Raw genomic sequence first — 24036 nt, 5'->3', positions numbered from 1 at the left:
GACTTTGTGATCCCACTCCCAAATCTTGACTGTGGTCAGGTGGGAGGCTGAGGGTAGGATGGAGTCCTTATAAAGTCCCTATGCAGTTTGTAGGCATCAGAATACAGAATACAGATTTTGTTAGTGGTGACACCAAGTCTTGACACCTTAATAGACACAAAGGTCTGGCCAAGGTCAGAGCGCGTCAGAGTGTGTGGGTATAGGGGTAATGGGGAAGGGATGATGCAGAAACAAAGGCTTGGATAGCTTCTTTTCTTAAAATTGTGAGAAGCAGCAATATGCATGTGATGGAAATATGCATTCAACCCATTCATCCTAACAAATATATATTTCCCAATAATAGAAGCTATGAAGGGAGACCCTCCCCTCCAAATGCATAGTTCAAAACCATGAACCCTTAAGAAAATGACAGGGTAATTAGCAGAAAAGTCTTGTGAGAAACAAAAATATACAGTTGATCCTCCAGATCCATGGGTTCCATATCTGTGAATTCACCCAGCAGAAAAAAATGCATGGTTGCATCTGTACCAAACAGGTAGAGAATTTTTTTCCTTGTCATTATTGCCTGAATACAGTATAACAACTATTCACTTAGCATTTACATTGTATTAGGTATTATAAGTCATCTAGAGATGGTTTAAAGTATATGAGAAAATATGTGTAGGTTAGGTGCAAATATTTTATATTAGGGACTTAAATATTCTTGGATTTTAGTTTCCACAGGGGTCCTGGAATCAATCCTCCATGGATACCAGGGGATAACAGTATATACAGATAGATAAAACATATGTATACACACACACATATACATATGCATATACAGTACATACACATATGATGTATAATACATTATATATATATATGCACACACACACACACACCAATCTGGTGTATTTCTGAGAGATAATTTTAAGGCAAATTTCTCGTGTTTGTGATTGTGTTTAATTACAGCGTAATGGCATTTCTCTCTCTCTCTCTCTTTAATCTGGATGATTGCAGCAGCTTTGTGACTGATTTCCCTGCTTGCCTCCCTCCACCTCAACCCATCCTCCACAGTTCTGCCCTCTTTGGTCATGCAGTTCTCAAGTCTGAAGCCCTCCCTCCCAAGGCATACATACTCCTGTGGCCTTGCCTCATCCCTTCTCTAGTCCTGTCTTCTATCATTTTCCCCTGTATACAGCCTATATGCTGACCACGCCAAAGCATCGTTTTCCTAACTGACCAGGTTCTCTGATGTCCAGGACTTTGCCATTGTTACCCTCATCCAGAAAGTCCTTCCTCCATCCCACACCATGGCCATCTGGTCAAATACAACGTATTCTTCAAATCTAAGCTCTAGCATTGTCTAGTCTCCTCAACAGGCAGGCAGAAGCTATCTTCATTCTGCTCTCATATAGTAGAATGACCTTGGGCTGACTTTGTATTATCTTTGTTTTTTTCTGTGATTCTCTCTCCCACTAGACATCAAACTTGGTGACGGCAGGGATCTTCTCATTCATTCCCTGCATCCTTAGTACTTATCACAGTAGTGCAAATCAACAAAAATGTGCTGAATTAATGGTCTTTGATAGCACCATCATTTTCCTTCTACGTATCATGTAGTTATCTAGTGTTTCCCAAAACTAGTGATGCTTATCACTTCCCTTGTTTAACTTGTCACCTAGGAAACTTCCATGCTTATTAGCTAAGTCTGTCTTTCAAACCATGCCTCCCTTCCCCCCAACCAGCCAGAGGAGATTAATTATTGATAGCAGCACTCTGATTTTCCCTCAAAGGCAAACCAAGAGCTAAGACTCAACCCACTGTCCTGCTATCATAAATAACACATGTTGGAGGGCACAAACACAGTGCTATGTCCGAAAGGCATGATTAATTCCTGCTCCCTCTGTAGACCTAGCATGGCGGGCTCACAAGTGAGGATGTAAATTCACTGTTTTAGAGCAAACGTTCCTCTTGGGGGACATCTGCTCAACCTCGAGGAGAGAGTAATGACCACAGCCCATAGGCCGTGGGGGATGAGTAATTTACTGCTGCTAGGCAATTAGTGGTGCTAGAAAAAAAAATTGCTTTCATTTAAAATTCTCTTTAAGCCATATGTATTATGGCTCATGGGATAATTTATGTATCATTAGAAACTAAGAAACATACATCACCCTAATAAATTCTCTCCCCCATTCACCATAGCCAATAGCTCCCGGAGGTCTTTAAGAAGTCAAAGTTTTGCTGTCCTTGTTATGTAAGTTGGTGTGGAAATGATTGTCTGTAACTCGTTTAGCTTCATGTTCACTCCCCGGTTCTCTGGCAGAGACAGATGGCAAGAGAAACGTTTGCCATCTTTTTCATGCACTGGTTTGCAGTAGCACTTGCTGTAAATAAGCCCGTAATAAAACAATCATGAGTTGTAGTTTTTCCTAACAAGGCTGGGGGTCATATGGCAACTGGACAAACATGCTTGAGTTTAGAATGTGAACCACTCTAAACCAAGTCTCCATTAAGGGGAAAACATTAAATGGAAAGCCAGAAAATGAGGGTTTTCACTGGTGGAGGGTGGGGCATGGGACAAAGGAGAACAGCTCAGCACCCAGCCTGCAGGCACAATGTGGGAACCTTGATCAATATCACCAAACACAGAAGTTTAATCTCCATCTTTGTAAGGCAGGAAGTGGCTCCACAGCCACTTATTTGTGAGGACAGAGGAAAACGGTGCACCCAAATGCCTGTTAAAAAGCAAATCCATGAAAAGATGTGGCAGAAACTTAAATGTATATCACTAAGTGAAAGAAGGCTCTCTGGAGAGGTGACATACTATAGGATTTCAACTATATGACATTCTGGAAAAGGAAAAACTGCAGGGACAGTAAAAAGACCAGTGGTTGCCAGGAGTTCAGGTGTGGGGTGGTGGTGAGGGAGGAATGGCTAGGCAGAGGAGAGGATTTGTAGAGCAGTGGAGTGACTCTGTATGATACTATAATGGTGGATACATGTTATACATGTGTCCAAATCCAGAGCGTACAACACCAAGAATGACCGTAATGTAAACTATAGACTTTGGGTGGTAATGATGTGCCAGTGCAGTTTCATTGGTTGGATTGTAGCTAATATACCACTCTGGTGTGGGATGATGATAATGGCAGAGGCTGTGCACATGTGTGGGCAGGAGGGATATGAGAACTCTCTGTACCTGCCTCTCAATTTTGCTGTAAACCAAAAATTGCTCTTAAAAAAGTCCGTTTTTTCAAAAAGCAATTCCAATTCAGGTTCATGCTTTTCTTTTATTAAATCTATTAAATTTAAAAGTACATTCCTGGGTTCCTAGCCTTTTTTTAAAAAAACCATGCTTTAATCATTGAGTTATATAATCCTATCATCAAGATTAGCTACATAACTTGTGCGGCCTACTGAAAACTGAAAACGTGGGGTCCCTTGTTCAAGAAATGTTAAGAATTTCAAGACTGACGGAGGACCATTAAGCCAAGCACAAGGTTCTTTGAGAATGTATGGATTACACAGCCACAAAGCTGGCTCTGCATGTCAGCAGTATCCAGAGCCTGGAACATCTCAAGTGTAGGAAGGAAAAGTAGAGGTGCTCAGTCAACACCTGCATCAAGACACAGGACCAGCGGTTTCTTGTTCCTGTGCCTCTTGTCCTTCCTCAAGTGCCTGATACCAGAATGCTGTGCTTAGGGTTTAGCCTGTGAGGTCCTCATCACTCCTCATGCAAGAGCTACTTCATGCATGCTTTACGAACTGTGTGAAATTCTAGCTATTTGGTAGAGAAAGACTCAACCTCATTGCAATATAGTAGGCTACCCTTATCCACTTTCTGTGGTTTCAGTTACTAGAGATCAACCACGGTCTGAAAATATTGAATGGAAAATTCCAGAAATAAATACTTGATAAACTTTAAATTGCTTGCCATTCGGAGTGGTGTCATGAAATCTCGTGTGTCCCATCCCATCCATCCTGGCACGTGCATCCTCCCTTTGCCCAGTGTGTCCATGCTGAGATGCTCCTCATCCATTAGTCATCAACACTGTCTGCTCCTGACATCTAACCGTTGACATCACCATGGCTCAGTGATCTGGGACCCCCTTCTGACGTATCATCGGAAGGTCAGTAGTGGCCTAACGTTACATCACAATGCTTGTATCACTCACCTCACTTCATCACTTACACGTTTTATCATTTCATATCATAAGAAGGGTGAATAAGTATAGTAAGACATTCTGTGAGACCGCATTCTTATAACTTATTACAGTATAGTGTTGTTATAATTGTTCTATTTTATTAATACAGTATATTATTATAATTGTTCTATTTTATCATCATTGTTAATACAGTATATTATTATAATTGTTCTATTTTATTGTTATTGTTGTTAACCTCTTACTGTGCCTAATTTATAAATTACACTTTATCATAGGTATGTACGTATAGGAAAAAACATAATATAAAAAGGTTGAGTATCCCTTATCCAAAATGCTTGGGACCAGAAGTGTTCCAGCTTTTGGATTTTTCAGCTTTTGGAATATTAACATATACATAATAAGATATCTTGGGGGTGGGATCCAAGTCTAAACATGAAATTCACTTATGTTTCATATATACCTTATATACATAGCTTAAAGGTAATTTCATACAATATTTTAAATAATTTCGTGTATGAAACAAAGTTTTGACCGCAACCCATCACATGATGTCAGCTGTGAAGCTTTCCACTTGTGGAGTCATGTCAGCAAAAGTTTCAGATTTTGGAGCATTTCAGCTTTTGGATTTTCGAATTAGGGATGCTCAACCTGTATGGGATTCAGTACTGTTTGGGGTTTTGCACCTCTGCTGGGGGTCCTGAAACATATTCTCTGTGAACGAGGAGGGACTAACATGGTTAAAATGTTCAAACTTCAAGTGAAGCAAAGCAAAATAAAATTTGTCCAAATTACAAGAAAATAAAGATGGAACTGATTAGCAGTAAAATGAGGTCTATTCATCTAATGTTACTGCAATATGTGGCTGTCACAAGTGAATTGTTCAGGTATCTGGAATCATACCTGTAAGCATCACAGCTCTTGATATTGTCAGGAAACAACTCTGTGGCCAAGACCACGGTGGTAGTTTACTGAATATACCTTCCCAGTGACTTTAGAAAGGCCCCTGAACATCAATACCGTGCTGGACTATTTTTACATGAAGGTCCACAGGGACAAGAGGGTGACTGGCTACTCCTAGATTAAAAGACTGGGCTGTTGTGCTTTTTGTAAACCCAAGATTCCACGCCTGGGCTTCCACTGGATCAGTGTACCCTTCTTACAATTGTTGGAGTGTAGGTCCTCTGCAGGAGTAGGGGACAGTGCTTCGAATCATATGAAGAGCTTTTCCTAACTACTCTCTCTCACTCTTTTGCATTCACCACTTTGAATCTTCAATGGGTTGAGAAGCAAGTGGGCCTGAATTTCATACATTCTGACAAGTTTGGTTAAGGGGGTAGTCCTAGTAGATGACTGAGGGTCTCACCGGGGTGAAGGACTGAGGCTTTGTGACAGCTTGTGCACCTCCTGGACCTTTTCTCTTCCATCAGGACTGACAGCTGTGCCCCAGCCATTTAGGCTGCTTCTCCTTGCTGCTCCTGTATAGCTAGGTGTGAGCTTCTTAGAACTGAACTGATCATTGCTTCCAGGACAGAGCTGGATGGGGGACTTTTGCACACTTAAACTTCTAACTAGAACAAAGTCCACCAGAAGTGTGTGGTGAGCTCATTATAAAATAAAAATCTTCCTGGCTGGCCCAGATGAATAGATTTGTACATTTGTAGACCATGTTAGTAAGACTTTTTTTTTTTTTTTTTTTAAGAGCTAATAGTCACTGAGCATTTAGGAGTCACGCCCTAGTCTATGTACTTTACATTTGACTCACTTAATCCTCATAATCCCCCCATTTTATGGATGAGGAAATCGATGCATGGTGTGACCTATCCAAGGAGACTCGGGTAGCAGTAGGAAGAGGACAGCTGAGGCAGACAGGTTGCAGAAGCAAAGTTGTGTCTGCATTATTCCATGGTCCCATGGAAACTATTGCAAACATGGTAGAGAATCAAAGGGAAATAGCAGCTCAGGAATGAATTCAATACCAGGTTCTGCATAAATTATGCGACTTAAGTGCTAGTCTTGGTTGAGGTTAATCATCACTTAGAGGAAGAAAGTAACTTGTTCAGGGTCTTAAAGTTAGGTTAACCTGGAATTTTAACTCAAGTCTGTCTAGATGGCTCTTATGCCCACACTCTCTACTCCCAGCCCAAGTGAAAAAGCTTTAAAATGTTGCATATGGTTTTGACTGTGTCACCACAAGCCAAGCAGTTAAATTCAAGGGTTGGAGATCCCGGAATGAAACCAGTAGGCGGAAAGAATGTGTCTCCTAACTTTCACAGGGAACTCTCTAAGTGGAGGCCTGTGATAAGAGAGAAAATGATTTATCCCAGATGCATCTATTAGCAGAATTATGAGACAACATTGTTCAATAAAATCCAAATAGACAATACAGTTGGTAAAGTGACACTTGTTTAACATTATTAAAAAGGGAGAAAACCATGTTTCTATAGATGTGAACTAACCCTGAAAAACATTTTTCTTTCTATAACTATTTTGTCCAGCTGGAGGGAAAATAAATAAAAGAAAACATGAAAGCCAATAGAAGAATAATATGAGCATGAAAACCCATCATTAATCTTCTATTCAAACAGCAGTCACAGCTGTAGAATAAGTGAAAGGCTTTTTTTCTTTTTTCCTGAGACGGAGTCTTGCTTTGTCACCCAGACTAGAGTGCAGTGGCAGGATCTTGGCTCACTGCAACCTCTGCCTCCCAGATTCAAGCGATTTTCCTGCCTCAGCCTCCTGAGTATCTGGGAATACAAGCGCCTGCCACCACACCCAGCTAATTTTTGTATTTTTAGTAGAGATGGGGTTTCACCATGTTAATGGCAATTCTTGGGCCGGGCGCGGTGGCTCACATCTGTAATCCCAACACTTTGGCAGGCCACGGCAGGTGGATCACGAGGTCAAGAGATCAAGACCATCTGGGCCAGTATGGTGAAACCCCATCTCTACTTAAAAAAAATACAAAAATTAGCCGGATGTGGTGGCACGTGCCTGTAGTCCCAGCTACTCGGGAGGCTGAGGCAGGGGAATTACTCGAACCTGGGAGGTAAAGGATGCAGTGAGCCAAGATCGTGCTACTGCACTCCAGTGTGGCAACAGGGCAAGAATCTGTCTAAAAAAATAAATAAATAAAAAGAAAAAAATAGCAATTCTTTTCAGAGACAAAACTAAGTATATGACAATATACTCAGAAGTTAACAAGTGGTCAAATTACATCTCTGATTCAGCAAATGACCCCAGAACCACCACTTTAATGGTGTCTTAGTTTAAAAATCAAACATAACTCTTCACATATTTTGTAAAAAAGAAAGTTTAAAATGATAATTTTAGCAAAGTATCCTGTGTGTAGACATGAGTCATCTACTCTCTTAATAACTTTAATAGTATTAACTGCATGATTTTCCCTGCCTAGATTTGGTGCAGGCATATGAAGATGGAGTCAGAGCAAGGAGGGAGAAGGTGACATGAGAAGGAAAATTGGGTAGGGGATTGTGGGGAGGGCGACTGAGGCCAAGGAAAAAGAGGAAGAGCCCTGGAAGGAGGGTGGGTCCTGCTTAATTCAAATTCTCCTCTTCACCAGTAACTTTAAAATAGTTGACCACTAAGATAGCTCAAGTATGAAATAAGTCTATGCCTGAAGTGATCTTCATCTCTCAAGCTATCATCATAAATATTTATTGAATAACTTCTGTATCCTAGCCCCTGTGTGTCCTTCACTGCTTTTAAGCAATTGGGAAATCCCTTTTGGAGACCAAGTGCTTAAGAGAGATGTGATCTGAATGTTTCACTAGGTAGTTGTTTAGAGACAATGCATAAAATAGTAAGTGCCATATGGAATGATAAAAATAAATTTATTTAGAGAAAATATACCATATTTCTTTGCTAGACAAAGGTAAACGACTAACACAGCAGAGTTCAATTGTTAAAATGAGTGACCACAGATACAGGTCACTTCCACACGTCCTGTGTGTACAACCAACCATTAGCACAAGTGATGAGGCAGACAAATGATTCCATTTCTTATTCATCCCACTGGCTATGCCAACAGTTGCTTCATATCATGCTGAAGAAAAACCCACAGGAAAACAGGCCAAGAAATGTCCACTGCATGAGCATGAGGTCTTTTTGTTGATTTAAGGGTGATCTTTTTTTTTTTTTTTTTTTTTGAGACAGGGTCTGTCTGTTACCCAGGCTGGAGTGTAATGGCACGATCACGGCTCATGGCATCCTCTGCCTCCAGGGCTCAGGTGATCCTCCCATTTCAGTTTCCCAAGTAGCTGGGACTACAGATGCCTGCCATCATGCCCAGCTAATTTTTATATTTTTTGTAGAGATGAGTTTTTGCCATGTTGCGCAGGCTGGTCTCAAGTTCCTGAGCGCAAGTGGTCTGCCTGCCTAGGCCTCCCAAAGTGCTGGGATTACAGGTGTGAGTCACTGTGCCAGGCCAAGGGTGATCTTTAAACAGCTTAGTAGTTCGCCAGCTTGGACTCTCTAGATTGGTACTGCAACCAACTTCATTTCTATACAGACCATGAATTAACGAATGTCTTCAAACCAAGAATCACCTTTAAAACAAACCCTTATTTGACAATAAACACACATATTTAAATACATGGCTTTAAAGACTATTTTGCACACTCTGAAATGTGATCTTTTTCCATTCTGAGATCATGTCATAAATTAACAGACTAATAGAGAATTTTATTATCACTGTTCAATTGCACTAATGCCCAGCAGTAGCCTGTGGTCTATTCTTTATCATTCAAGTTTATAAAAAGTAAAGCTGGAATTTCAGTCATGGTCAGCTGGCTAACTGTTAGTCCTCTTTCCCACTCCACAAGTAAATAAGAGAGTCATTTTGGAACTGCTGGTCCAAGTCATTTGGGGTTCCTCTGTCCAGCTGCTGGATAAGGATGCCTGAACTTTAATCATCTTTAGCAGAAGAACTTTAGTTAATAGGTATCAAGTGATCATCACTTCTTTTCCTATAACAGAAAGGGAAAGAAGAAAAGAGAAAAGACACAATAATTTAAAATCTTTGAGGAGCAGTAGGAATACTCTATATTCCAGGACCACATAGATTATGGACATGTTGAGTGAAACATGTAAGAGGAAGAAAAATTAAGACAGGCAAGGTGTTCTGATTATTTACCAACGTTCAGAATAAAAAGTAAACAAATAAAGAAGGGCAATGTCCACTGTTTGAGGTTTGAGCAGATGCTTTTGGAAACACTGTGAGGAGTCACCTGTCTCTTAAGAACTTCCATGCCCTCAGGGAGGGGAACATCGCACACTGGGACTTGTTGGGGGGTGGGGGGAAAGGGGAGGGAGAGCATTAGGACAAATACCTAATGTATGCAGAGCTGAAAACCTAGATGATGGGTTGATAGGTGCAGCAAACCACCATGGCGCATGTATACCTATGTAACCTGCACATTCAGCACATGTATCCCAGAACGTTAAGTAAAATTTTAAAAAAGAAAAATATATGTCACATTTATGTTTTACTCAATAAATATATTAGTTTGCTTCTGGGAAGAAAAAAAAAAAAAGAACCTCTGTGTCCCTTCGCTAACAAGGCCTTATCAATTACTAGAACAGTCAATTTTCCTCCTTCACTGCAATAGAGGAAGGTAAAGGTTAACTCTGTGTCTCTTCAACCAAGCATCTCTCTCCAAAGAACCACATCACTTTAGAACTGGAAGAGGTTTCAGAGGTCATCTGATCCATCCAAGAGGTTTAGGAGAGGTCACAGGACACACTTGGTTAATGGCAGTGTCCAAAAAGAAAACCCAGGTGTTCTGATGCTCAGGCTAGAGGCTCTGTCAAAAACTCAAAGGAGAATCAAATGTGTGCTGGTTGTTGGACTGCTTTGTTGAAGAGTGACCACAGCCATGCTCTGCAGGAAGCAGCATTGGGATAGCAGGTGTCACCTGTCATGGTCACCAGACAGAAACCAATCTTTGCAGAGCTGAATCTTTATGTTCATCTTTAGCCTCCATTCACAGCCTTCCTCAATTTTAGTCCATTCTCCTGTTCCTAGCTTTTATTTTATTTTTTAAGAGTCAGGGTCTCACTACATTGCCCATGCTGGTCTCAAAATCCTGGGTTCAAGAGATCCTTCTGCCCTGGCCTCCCAAAGTGCCGGCATTACAGGCATGAGCCACCGTAACCAGCTCCATTCCTAGCTTTTAAACACACCAAGCTATACTTAATTTTAGATGGAGTCAAAGCCATCACTTGTTCTTAAGGCCCCATTACAATCCATTTCCTTCCATCAGGGCCTAGGCCCTTCATTCACTCTGCAGGGTCCATACGAGCACCCTGGGATCTAGGCTTTGGTCTGATGATTCCACTGAAATTGCCACAGCTGACTTCACTCGGGACCATCGTTTGGCCAAACATAGTTACAGCTACCTGTCTTTATTTTTTGATATCCTCTTTTTCAAAACTTTCATCATCCTAGTTCTTTAGTTGATCTCCTTGGTGGATTCTCTTGTTCCCTCCAATTCTTTCACTCTTCATGAGGGGCAGACCCTCCGTCTCACCATGCATCTTCTCAACAACCCTCAGCATACCTTAGGGCAAACAGTCTGCTGCTGTTGCTCCTTGCGTCTCACCACTCACACCCAATCTTACCCAAATATCTTGGGGTCCACGCCTTAAATCTTTCACTTGTTCCATAGGGCTGCATGACAAAACATTTAACAACCTCCCAGGACTTTGTGTGGCACAAACCAAGGTCCAAACACCAAAGACCTATCATTTACTTTTTAGAATTCATGACTACATTTTCCAATGAAGTTTTTCCCCCTTATAGTAAAAAAGAGATTTTGAGAGACTTTCCTTATACATGGTGCCTCTTAGGAGGCAGCTGCCTATTAAGAAAATTAATTTCCTTTATCCCAGCTTTCATAGCGACAATTTAATGCTCTGAGAAAAAAAGGTGTGATTCTGAAAACAACTCTTCTCAGATCTCATTTTCTATTTACCAGACATTCTCTGGATCTGCTCAATCATATCATTGTAAGTCCCAAGATACTGTATGAATTGATTAACAGAAAAATGCATCCTGTGGTTTTAAATAGCAATTATGTTCTCCTAGCTTCCTTCAGGAATTTGGGTTAGAGAGTCCTTCCAAAAAGAAAAAACATGTATAGAGTATACTTTTAGTTACAAACTGGCACCCCTGACTTCAGATGAAAGCAAACACAGGCACATTAAAAAAAATTTGTCTTCACATGACCCCATTCTAGTCCACAAATCACTATGTAATATGCTTTGTCCACTGAAGTCTAGACCGTTTCCCTACATGTCCTGACGAACAGCAGGCAAAGCACAGCGGGGCAAGGAAGAGCTACTGGTGTTTTACTGCTAAGCAAGCACTTGGACAGCCTCCTCGCAAAGAGGTTTCCTGCTCTGATCAAGAAAGGTTGCTTGTACCACATACTGTGAAAAGGGAAAATGACTCTGACATTCCCAGAGTTCCACCTCTAAAAATGAGAGCTTTGACCTCTTACTTGGTCCACTTAAGAGTTCAGCCTCTTGACTTTAAGGACATAATTTATGCCTTCTCTTAAGAGTTTCATAGTATTCCTAAGATATTCTAATCACGTCATGTAGCTTTCTACATAACCCTGTTTTAGAAGAAATAATTCATTTCTAAAGCCAATTTCAGTGGGAGGAAAGAAAAGAAAGGTGAATTATTTCCCACGATAAGCTGATCTCTGAATGTAATGGTAATCTTGGAGGGGCTCTTCCTTAAGGCAACAGAGCAACCCATCTCAGGAACATGGCGAATAAACATGATACTGACCTCCTCCGACAGCAGATGCAGGACAGGAAGGCTGAGGACTCTTTCTGATACTCTTCTTTGCTACTGCATTCCTTCAGGAATTCCTGCAAATCCGTTTCAGGAAACCCATTCTGTTGGAATTTCTTTAGAAAGTATACAATGTTGTTACCTTATTTATAAAGCATGAGAAATTGCTCTTTTGTCAACAAACCAAGTCCACCTTTGCTAAAATAAAGCTCTCCCACATTGCTAGCTCAGATCCAAGAACTGATGTTAACAATGATGAATCAATCTGTCAGTCCCAGAACACCAAGCCAGGGCCACTGTGGGAACAGAGAACAATCCAAAGAAAAACTTCAGAAAGAAAGCAGAGGAGAGCCAGGGAGAGGTTTGTCAAAAAAAAAAAAAAAATGGTAATGAAGGAAATAATCAAAAGTCAAATGTTTAGTCTGGGTACGATGGCTCATGCCTGTAATCCCAGCACTTTGGGAGACCAAGGAGGATCACTTGAGACCAGGAGTTTGAGACCAGCCTGGCCAAGATGGTGAGACCCCATCTCTACAAAAAATACAAAAATTATCTGGCCATGGTGGTGTGCACCTGTAGTCCCAGCTACTCTGGAGGCTGAGGCAGGAGGATCGACTGAGCCCAGGACTTGGAGGCTATAATGAGGTAGGATCATACCACTGTCCTCTAGCCTGGGCAAGAGAGCAAGACCCTCTCTCTTTAAAAAAAAAAAAGTCTAAATCTTTAATGCTAACAGTAAGACTAGATAAGATCTCCCACTCCACACACACATTGGCAATGTAGACTCTGCTTGGGAAGTAATCATTATTTCCTCTTACTTTTATGGAAGTTGGTCACCTAGTGGAACAGAAGACAGATTTTTTCCAAGCAGACACAAAGACTCCCTCCCTTCATGCTTAATGAGACAACTCACTTTAACACTGAGGCTTGGCCCCCACCATGCAGGGACACTGCCACATCAAAGACATGAACCTCTGTGGCAGGAGTGTGCACCTCTTCCTTCTCCATGCAAGCCCTGATGTGAGAGCCAACTACCATTCCCACCTGAACACTTACTTATCTCCCCACATGCTCAAAAGGTAATGGACTGGCTTTCTTCTGCGTTATTCTGAGAAAGCAGTTAAGCAGAAAACAGCCCTGACAAAGGCACTGGCATGGCACCCCTGGCTTTTCAGTCACTGACCCTGAAGCAGGATTTTCTAAGCATGACCATCTGCTGTGAAGAAGGAAGTGAACTTCCTTCAAGTCACAAATCAGTTAAATGGGCCCAGTTTGAAAGGATACAGAATCCATCAGGTTGCTTAAGAAAGTAGGAAGCTAAACAGTCACAAAAGCCTTAGTTTTCATAATTTAAAAGAAGACTGCACCATGCCAGTAGCTGTATTATCCAGTGTGAGTTGTAGCAATATCTGAGAGTTGTCAGGATGCCGGTCACCTCTCATCCCTGAAACTTATCACTCAATCCTAAATTCCAGGCAGCCACACTGGCAGGTGTAATCTGTCAGGGCTAAGACCAGCAGCCCGACTACCTGACTTACCCCATTCAACCCATCCTGACCCCATTTCCCTTTCCTTTCCCACCACCCCTCCAAACCGATCCACCCTGCTGTGGGTAACAGGGACAATGTCCTAAAACTCATCTCCAGTGTCTAAAAAGTTTGTCCACAAAACCTCAAAATCTGAACTGCAATATTTTAAGTTTTTAAAATGTGGTATTTTCCTATAATCTATACAGAATTTGCAGTGATTTTTTGGCTGCAAATATTGATAATTACTTACCTTAATGGTGTCATAAGAATCTGTAATAAGTGCAATAAAAAGGCTGAGAATCATATATATGAAAAGGCTGATGAAGGAATATAAATACAGACGACTGAACAGCCACACCAAGATGCTCTTCTGCTGGATTTGGGCAAAGGTTGCAAACATGTCATCACCGTTGACCAGAGAAAACAGACACTCAGCAACTGTGTTCAGATTTTCAAACTGTAGGGGGGGATAAAAATTAGTTTCTGAAATAGAGTATTCTAAAAAGCAGAGGGTATCTAGTTAGCTTGTTTTGTTAACATTGTTTTTGTCATTAGTAATAGTGGTAACTTACTTATATTAAGATGCTAGAACACCATGAGAAGTAGGAAAACATTATTCAAAAACCCCCTCTGGGCCAGGTACAGTGGTTCATGCTTATAATCCCAGCGCTTTGGGAGGCCAAGGTTGGAGGATCACTTGAGCCCAGGAGTTTGCGACCAATCTGGGAAAGATTACAAGACCCCATCTCTACAAAAAATACAGAAATTATCTGGGCATGGTGGTGCGCTATAGTCCCAGCTATTCAGGAGGCTGGGGTGGGAGAATCTCTTGAGTCCGGGAGGTTCAGGGTGCAGTGAGCCACGGTTCTGCCACTGCACTGCAGCCTGGGAGACAGAGCAAGACCATGTATCTTTAAAACACACACACACACACACACACACACACACACACACACACACACCCCTCCATACTCTCAAAGTTAATCTCTTAACAATTCCCACAGTTTCTCCCTATGTAGTTTTTACATATCTAAAACCAGGATCTAACAAGTTTAGATCCTGGTTTTTCTCCTGATTAACATAAGCATCTTCTTATGCTTTCTACACTTAGAGAGCATTTGTAGGTTTTGTTTGTTTGTTTGTTTGTTTGTGACAGAGTCTTACTCTGCCACCCAGGCTGGAAGGCAGTTGCAATCCCAGTTCACTGCAACCTCTGCCTCCAGTGTTCAAGTAATTCTCATGCCTCAGCCTCCCAAATAGATGAGATTACAGGTGCCTGCCACCAAGCCTGGCTAATTTTTTTATTTTTTGTAGAGATGGTGTTTCACCATGTTGGCCAGGCTGGTCTTGAACTCCTCAGGTGATCCACCCACCTCAGCCTCCCAAAGTGCTTGGATTACAGGCATGAGCCACTGTGCCCAGCTGGCATTTGTTATATAACAGACCATTCCTTGAAAATGCCAACAAAACAAAACTTTCTACCACCCTAACCAGAAAAAATGAGCTTTTTTTCTAAATTGCCCTATTTCTGTCAGTGATTCCAATCTCCTGCCAAAGAAACATTTACTCTGAAATAATTAAGTCCTTAAAACTCTGTGTTGAACTGATTACTCTTCCCCATTTTCAGTCTTCTAAGTCCTGTCTGTTCCTATCACGTTTGTCCGATTCACCCTTTCTACTCTACTGTGATGTCAACACGAATTTCCGAATTATTACAGAAACTTCCAAGGAAGTCTCTTTTATTCCAATCTCTTCACCCTCCCCAGTCAAAGCTGCAATAAAACCTATACTTTAAGAAGAAGGCTTTCAGGTCATTTCTCCCTTGTGAGATTATACAAAGTTTGAATGCAAAATAAAAATCTAAACCAAGAAGGTTGTGATAAGTTCCTCCTTCATGTGGTCTCATTACATCTCCTCCTTGACAGTATTAACATGCTGTGCTTATCTTCTCCTCCAACACCAGGCCCATCCCTACATTTTTCCCTCATGGAATTTATTCTCCTCACCTGCTATATTCTTCTTTCTCTTCTTTGCGTCCAATTAAACCAACGTTCAAGGGTTATTTCAGAGTGTACTTCAAGACCGAGTGCCCTGGCAGCTCTAGTCCTTTCTCTGCACTCCATATCGGTAAGAATCACAGAATGAACTATGGTCTTCTAATTGTTTTTACACACACGCTCCAACTAGATACAAACACCATGCCTTACTTTCCAGCCACATGGCTGGACCAGGCAAGGTAAAGTTGGTGGCCAAGGGGGAAGGTCTACAAATGCACCCCAAACAAGGATCCCACCCATGGCTTTGCTGCATCAGCAAAAACTCTGATGAACTAAAGTCCTTCTCCAAAAAGACCTAGAAGAAATATCCAAATGAACAGATCACTTAACAATATGTAGATTATTTAACAGTAAAACAGGCGGTTGCCAGAGTAAATATTTTCTAAACCCAACACTAGCCTTAAAACATTGAAGTTAAAGCTGAAAACACTGACATTAAAGTTGGTTTCTATAGATGTCAATTACAACTCTGACAGCACCATTAATAATTCATATTTCTCAGTTTCTTTTGGAATCCAGTGAATTCCTTTCTCTAGTTTCAAGAACCTCTAAGTCCAAGCACAACTGTCCACGCTTCAGGTTTCAACTGCAAATAGCTAGTTGATCAGTACATGTCACATTCGTTTCTTAATTTTCTGTTTAGTCACTTATCAGGCTATATACAATATCTGTCTCAACATTAACATTATTTTACCACCCCCTCCTCTTGTGAACATGAGAATTATTTTAACACACCAAAGAGTTAAAACAGAGACCCAGTCAATTTTAGGTGTTTGGTAACACCCTGCCATTTTGTACAAGAAGTGGCTGTGAACCAGAGTCTGTTTCAGTGGCCAAATTCATAGTAAAAGTGAGCTTAAAAATACTCAAGGTCCTAATGTGCTTCCAGTCTAGAAGGACCACATTTGTAGGGCATTCCTTTGGATCTTGAGCAATCATAAGCCCCTGGAAAGCAGGTACTACTCTCTCTCTGCTTCTTGTTCGTTCAACAAACTTTCTGGGCACCTACCATGGTCTATGTGCTGTGCTGGACACTGGGAATGTAAAGAGGAACAAACCATAGTTCCTCCCCTCCAAGAACTTGGTCTGTAAGAACCTAGCAATGTTGGGTGCACAGTAGACATTTAATACATATTAAATGGGTATTTCCATAAAGAGTCCCCATAGGTTCTCTGGCCCCACAGTGAGAACCCAACCATTCATTTCACAAATGATAAGTTTGCAGTTGGGCCAGAAACCTTTCATTTCAATGAAACCATAACCTGCAATGGCTTATGTCAGAGAACAACATAAATATTTGCTTTAAGAGCTGGTGCCAAGAATCTCATGCAAACTTTAGGCAAAATGTTTTAGCTGAGAGGTACGTGGCTAAAACCAGAGGCCTTGGGAGGAGGAAAATGTAATGCAGAGTCTGCTGAACTTTGACCCATGCATCAGCGAAGTCCAATAACTTTTCAAGCCTTGGTCTTCTCATTTGTAAAACGGGGACATCGCAAGGCTATGATTTATTCCTCACAGAAAAAAAAAAAGTCCTCTGGAAATGTAAAAGCCACATTAGAGTAATGTTTAATAATTCAAGATGAGGTTTGGAAGAACATCAACAGTCTCTCGCCCTCTGTGCCCAGGCATTTTGAAAGGGCATTGCGCCAAAGTCCATTAGTGCCGGGAACACACATCAGCAGGATCCTTTTTGCATCTTGACTCCCTTTCCATTGAGCCCCTGAAATCAGATGCCTAACAGGAAGACAGGAAGCTGAAGTGTTATGGGACCCCAGTTATCAGTCAAATGGTTTTCCTGATGTCTCCTTTTCAGTTGTTTTGTTTTAAAGAAAGAATTAGCTTTCACAATCAAGGTTGCTGTGATTCTAAAAATCCTACAAAAATGACCGCTTTGAATGCTTAGCTTTTCAAGGCTTCGGGTAACCTGAAAGTCCTCTGATTCAGATACTGGCAGAACCTGAACTTGCTGACAGCTTGGATTAATTTAGGGGAAAGGATGCAAGGGGCAATAAAATATTCTAACTTCAGATTCAAAGAGGTAGCAATATGGGGAAGAAAAGGACAAAATTCCAAAACCAGACTGATGTTCTCTTCCCCAACTGACTTGTACAATTCAGTGAATTAACTCAGCTGTGCATTTCCCCAATATATCAGCCTGGTGAGAGATGCCATAACCTGCGAGCAACCCTATAGACATCCCTTATCCCTCCCCTCCTCCAGGGGTATAAAGGGAAAGCTGATATTAAGTGAAAGACATAAGTCTAGAGCTGCAGTGTCCATAATGGTAGTCACCAGGAATGTGTGAATAGCCAGCATCCAACAGGTAGCTAGTCCAAATTGAGATGTGCTGTGTGGACAAAATATCCACCACATCAAAAAGACTAGTATGAAGGAATGTAAAATATTTCAATATTTTATACTGAATACATGCTGAAATAATATTTTGGGTATATTAGGCTTAAAATACGTAATTAAAATTAATTTCATCTGGTTTGTATTTCTTAATGTGGCTACTAGAAAATTTTACAGTATAGGCAAGGTTCTCAATTGTAGCCCAAATTGTATTTTTCTTGGACAGTGCTGGCTCAGAGCATCCCAGTTTCACCTGGATCCTTTGAAAGGACAAATTGAACATATGGAAATGCAGTCAGGCTCACAAAACAAATAACCTCATTTTCCATGAGGTGACCTTGACACCATTGAGAGAATGAGACCAATTACATGGCTGTCCTCTCACGGTTGATCTCCAAGTACAAGACTGTTTCTTGTCAGACTATATGCTCTCTTGCAATGATCTGTTTTAGATAACACCAAGAAAAGCCCTACAGGGTATGGGTCAAAGCACAGGTACCGCAGTCAGGCTGACCTAGGTTTGAATCCTATCTCTGCCACTTTCTAGCTGGGTAATCTCAGGAATATTATTTCATATATGAAGGTGCCTATTCTCTGTAAAAGGACAATTGGATTTCTTCACAGAGAAGGGGAGGGAAGGGTTAACACAGCAAGGGAGATAAAGAATCTTGGGCACCATGCCTAGCAGACAGCAGTTGAGAATGTTAGCCATCTAGTAAAATTCAAGCAACCTTATCTGAGCACCTTCCAGAATAATGATGAGGTAGGGGAGACGGGGGTGGGGTGCAAAAGAGATGGGACCACTTGTCCAGTGACCTTGGGGGCAGTGAATTAAAGCTGAATCCTCAGGCACAGTATTTATTCCACACAGTGCAACACTGCCCTCTAGTGACAGAGATGTGGAAAAGCTTTCAGAGCATAAAGCAAGGAAGAAAAATACATTTTTCCAGGCTCTAAGACAGTAAGTTCTCCAAATCAGAGAGATCATAACAAAGAATAATTTTTTCTTATGAGTCACCTTTAAAGCAGTGACAGAAAATTTGAAGAGCAATATTATCAAGATTTACTACCAACCCAGAGGTTGTCACTTTGTTAATTATATATTATCTCAAATAGGAAAAACAGTAATTCTCTCTAGACATATTAAATGTGACACCTAAAAAGGAGAAAGTCTGAGTGTGCCAGGTTACTCAGTGTTATTCTGGTAGGACAGCACAGAGGTTTAAGATTCATGTATAACAGTTTGTAAACCAGATTTGATCACATTTTTTGGTTAATGCAACTAACAAGGTCAAAACTTAAGGCTGAACTGGTATACAAACTTGGAAGGAATGCCTACCATTTTTAACTTCTTTTCTCCTTGCAGAGCACCTAAGTGAGGCTAACAGTACCCTGGGTTGTTGTGGGGAGTAAATAAGAAAGAGCACCGAAATACCCAGCAGAGTGTCTAACACACAAGCAGTAAGTGTTAGCTGCTGCTATTTTTGTTGTTTCTGTTGTTCCAACTGCCACAGGCCCAATGGAGGAAAAGTCATAAGATAAAATAACTCCTTTTAATTTTCTGGGTTAAAAACAAGGCTTACCTAGTTTCATTTCCTGATGCATCTACTAATCAAATGCATGATTTTATAACAAAAACATCCTAGCACAACTTTGATGTCCCTGAGATCATAATGCTAACTGAAGTTTGGTAATAGTTTGGAATTCAGATACTGATCTTTAATAAGGCACAAAGATGATGCTATAATCAAAACCAGATATCTGCAGAGACAAGACGTGTCACCATTTCTATCATAAACCTATTATGGTCGTTTTAGGCAGTCTCTGCCCATCTTCATTCTTCTCAATTAACTTGGACGAAAAACATAATACTTTAAATTGGAAATTTTTTATAATAATTTTCCTAATTTTCATTTTTAATATAGTGATCTCATGTCCAAACATTTCCCATTTGATGATCACCGGGTAACCATGTGACCCCTTAAGCCAGTCCCAGACAACTATAATACATGCTTTCTAGTCTTGTACAGTTCTTGTTTCAATATCCTGTAGTCACTTCTATATCCTGAAAAGGAAAAAAGGAAAAAGAAAATGGATACAAAGATACATGCTTACTGATGTCAAGGGTACGTGCTAGAGAAGACCAGGAAGCAAGTAAATGCTAGAAACCCATGTTCACGGGTCCCACGTGCCCCATGTGCAGAAGGAGGAATGTGTGCTACACACCTTGTCATGGTATGGTCCTAAGACAATCCAGCCACAGAATGTGTAACCCAGATAAATCATACCAGCACAAGCACAAAACCGAAGAACTTTTGGCAGTGAGGCCTGCATTGTTAAAATCAGCACCTGAAAAAAAGGATGAACAAATGGGTGAAATGAAAACGTAGCTATTAGAACCCAAAGAATAAATGAGTCTCAACTGCAGTGGCACTACCCAGTGCCACATCCTTACATTATACGCCTGGAAATAACCCAGGTATCTGATGACTCCAACCCAAACCAAGAGCGTAGAGGTTCCAAGCAAAATGCTGCACAGATCATAGTTTGTGAGATTCTAAGGAATGAAAAAAGAGAGAGAGAGAAATGAGTAAAATATTTGACTCCACTTAGCTTATTAACCTTACATTAAGCCAATTAATAAAAAAAGAACTATCTGCCTTCCTATAGGTGATAGTGAGAGGTTTTTTTTAAAGAAAAAAAGAAAACAGATATAATTCCAAATATGTTTCTCGTTTTCTTTTAGTATTTCAACTGGTTGAACTAATTTTTTTTCCAAATAATACACTCAAATAGAAATTACATTTAGGTTGAACTCAATTTTTTTCCAAATAATACTCTCAAATAGAAATTGCATTTATCACTGACCTAGGCATTCGAGGATATAAATTAATGGTGTTTGTTAAGTACCAAACAATACAATTCAACCGCTTTTGAAAGAAAACTCCCACATGATTTGCTAACACAGCTCCAGCTCTCAGGAAATTCTAGGGCTAGTTGAAAAGACAAACACACAAACATGATTCTCATACAATATGCTAAATGCAGTGAAAGACACAATGCCTAGCTCATCACAGAGGGACACCACAGACACGACCCCAGAGCAAAGACGGGCCTGCAGGACAGGCTGGGAGGAAGCGCCACAGATAAGTGGACAAAGGCTGAACAAAGGTACAAAGCTGACAAGACATCCTAGAGGGGCAGGGTCAGAGCAGGGGCAGGAGCAAGAGGCAGAGCTGGATGATGATGACCCCAGAGGCCATGCTGCCAAGGGAAGCTGCTTCATCCCAAAGTAGGCCCCAAGAGGTAGAAAGGATGGTAACAGCCGGATAGACACTTTCAGAAAAGTCCCTCTGACAGCTGTGTGAATGGATCTCAGAGGTATGAAGCAGAAGATGGGAAAGCTGGTGAGGAGACTGCTGCCACAGTTGACCAGAGAAGAAAAAGCCTGAAGAAAGCCAGAGGGAGCCAGGATAGGGGAGGAGTAGGCGTGTCAGGGTTAGGAGGTATGGCTGGTGGGACCTCTGACCAACAGCAGAGAGTGGACAGGAGAACAGTGTGGTGAAGGAGGAGTTGAGGCTTAGGTAGGAGATCAAATCAACTAAGTTATACAAAGGGTCAGGCTTTAGCAGGGAGTCCGACATTCCTGCCCTCACCCCATCTGTCAGAGCACCCAATGGTCACAGATCCTCCCCACAAGCTCTTGACATGCAGGTTCAGGGAAAGGACTGGTTTATGGATAAGCTGCTCCTTTTGCAACTTAAAAAGAAAAATGAGGCCCAAATAATCAATCTTCTCAAGCTTTGTCATTATTCTGGAGCTGTTGCCAAGTTTCGTTCCATGGAACATCGGCTTCCTTACTTTTCCTTCACGAGGAACCAAGTCAGGGGAGGCCTCACTTGTGCCAGTGTGAGAAAAGGGAAGACACGAGAATCAAAGTTGTCTCCAAAGGATCATATGTCTTAAGATGCTTGTGGCCGTCCAGGAGAAGATGAAGAACAGAGACTTTAAATGGGCTTCCCTCACCTTTGCTTTGATTTCCATTTTTAATATGGAGCCAATGATTGTCATTAGGTCGCTGATAATCACCAGGACATACCAGCCGTTGATGAACTTCCACTGGTCAGTGTCACACACAGGCCGCTTGTACTTCTCCAGGAAGAAATTTAGAAATCTCTAAGGCAAACATTTAAAGAAGTGTTTCTTATAAACCACACTGCCTTCTGGAAGGAGAAGGCAAGTGCAAAACAGTGCTCTCACCCGTAAAAGGACATGGCATTGCCTTTTCAACTTGCCAGATCCACCTCGAAAGTGGAGGTTATAGCACACACTTTCCCCCGTAATCTGAGTAAGCATTCAATTGTCTGTGAAGTTACCTCAAATATGAAATACGTACATGGTAACTCCGGCAGGCTCTTGTCATAGCTAACATAAAGTATGTTCCAAATACTTTTCATATTACCAACACATCCATTCCGATGACAACCCAATGAACCAGGTACTAGCAGGTCTATCACCCAGAGAAGAGAACTGAGGCACCGAGAGGCTAAGCCAGGATCCGTGTCCAGGCAGGCCGGCTCCAGTGTGCGTGCTCAAATATGAGCCCCATCACCTTGGCAGGGACAGGACCTTAACTTTGCATTCATAATATCAAGGAGATCGGGGAGCATGTAAGAGAGGTGGATATTTACAAAGGACATTGACAAAGGTCAGGATTAGGCAAAATCAAATGCAGACTACGTCCCTGCTCCACAAATGGTACTCTGTGGACTTCCGATTTCCCCGCCCCCAGTGTGCATTTGTACACATGCCACAGTCAGAATAAGATATGTGGGGAGCAGAAGTATATATTCATAAGAGCCCTGAGGGTAAAAAGGCAAAATGAAACTCAAGGGAGAATTTTAAAACTATTTGAAAAACAGAATAAAGTATTTTATGCTTCATTATAATCCATTTACCATGCCTCCCTGTCAAAATGAACTCTGATTTGAAGACAAAAGATGAAACCCACACATGCTATTACTCTGCTCTTCAGATCACTCCTGAATTGAAGAGGGCCTCGTTATTCTGGAAACATTCAAAAGCCTGAGAGTTCACCACTGTGCGTCTGTACATATCAGCTCAGTTTTAAGCAGGATAATTATCTGATGCCACCTGACATACTCAGAGCCTTTACTCACTTCCTACACCTCAGGCTGATAAATGCCTCACAGGGGGCAACTACTCAGAGGAATCTAATTTAGTCAAAAGTCTCCAGAAAAGGCAGGTGGCACAACATCGGTGGTCCACTGCTTGAGCAAACTGAGGGTGCAGGCCAAGAGGGCAGGAAGAGAATGTGAACACGCTCTTACCTTCCGTAACCTTAGAGCAAGAACAATGGATCTTGTACACAGAATAAGAGATGCCAAGCAAATCACAATGACAAACGCATCAAACACCAGGACATACTGAGTGTTTTTCTGAGCTGAGGAATAAAAACAGAATTCAAATGTTAAACATGCCTTACCAGAGAATAATTTCCAAACAAAATGGCAGTGTGAAAAGAAGTTCAAACAATAAATGTTTTGTCTATTGTTAAAACAAAATGGTAAATATCAGAAACAAATCACACTGCATTCATTCAGAAGTACATATATAAGGCAAAACATTCCCTGATATAAAGCTATACATTTAAAAACATGTGAGCTGGGCCAGGCGCGGTGGCTCACGCCTGTAATCCCAGCACTTTGGGAGGCCGAGGTGGGTGGATCATGAGGTCAGGAGATCGAGACCATCCTGGCTAACACAGTGAAACCCCGTCTCTACTAAAAATACAAAAAAAATTAGCCGGGCATGGTGGTGGGTGCCTGTAGTCCCAGCTACTCAAGAGGCCAAGGCAGGAGAATGGCGTGAACCTGGGAGTCAGAGTTTGCAGTGAGCTGAGATCGTACCACTACACTCCAGCCCGGGTGACAGAGCGAGACTCCGTCTCAAAAAAAAAAAAAAAAAAAAAAAAAAAAAAAAAAAAAAAGTGAGCTGCTAATAAATGCACTCAAATTGATATATAAATATTTACTGTAGAATAGAATTCAACGGAAAGTGATCCATTTGGGCTCCATTCAAAAAAAGGCAAAACTGCTGACATACTC

The 24036-nt window shown here is 41.3% G+C and overlaps 1 protein-coding gene across 5 annotated transcripts in view; it reads right to left on the bottom strand.

Moving 5' to 3' along the window:
- Positions 1-7980: 7980 nt before the first annotated feature.
- Positions 7981-24036, bottom strand: part of MCOLN2 (mucolipin TRP cation channel 2) — a 72689-nt gene continuing 56633 nt past the window's right edge. For all 5 annotated transcript variants that reach the window (XM_005542854.4, XM_074002858.1, XM_074002861.1 and 2 more), the window contains 7 exons: positions 23260-23372; positions 21935-22084; positions 20364-20465; positions 20135-20257; positions 13750-13956; positions 11965-12086; positions 7981-9133 (listed from right to left, as the gene is read on the bottom strand). In XM_005542854.4, the coding sequence (XP_005542911.3) occupies positions 9097-9133; positions 11965-12086; positions 13750-13956; positions 20135-20257; positions 20364-20465; positions 21935-22084; positions 23260-23372 (854 nt within the window). In that variant the 3' untranslated portion in view covers positions 7981-9096. The remainder of the gene's footprint in view (positions 9134-11964; positions 12087-13749; positions 13957-20134; positions 20258-20363; positions 20466-21934; positions 22085-23259; positions 23373-24036) is intronic.

The sequence above is a fragment of the Macaca fascicularis genome, chromosome 1 (assembly GCF_037993035.2).
Source record: "Macaca fascicularis isolate 582-1 chromosome 1, T2T-MFA8v1.1".
Lineage (NCBI taxonomy): Eukaryota > Metazoa > Chordata > Mammalia > Primates > Cercopithecidae > Macaca > Macaca fascicularis.
The sequence above is the reverse complement of the archived record's forward strand: the minus strand, read 5'-3'. Positions and strand labels throughout refer to the sequence as shown.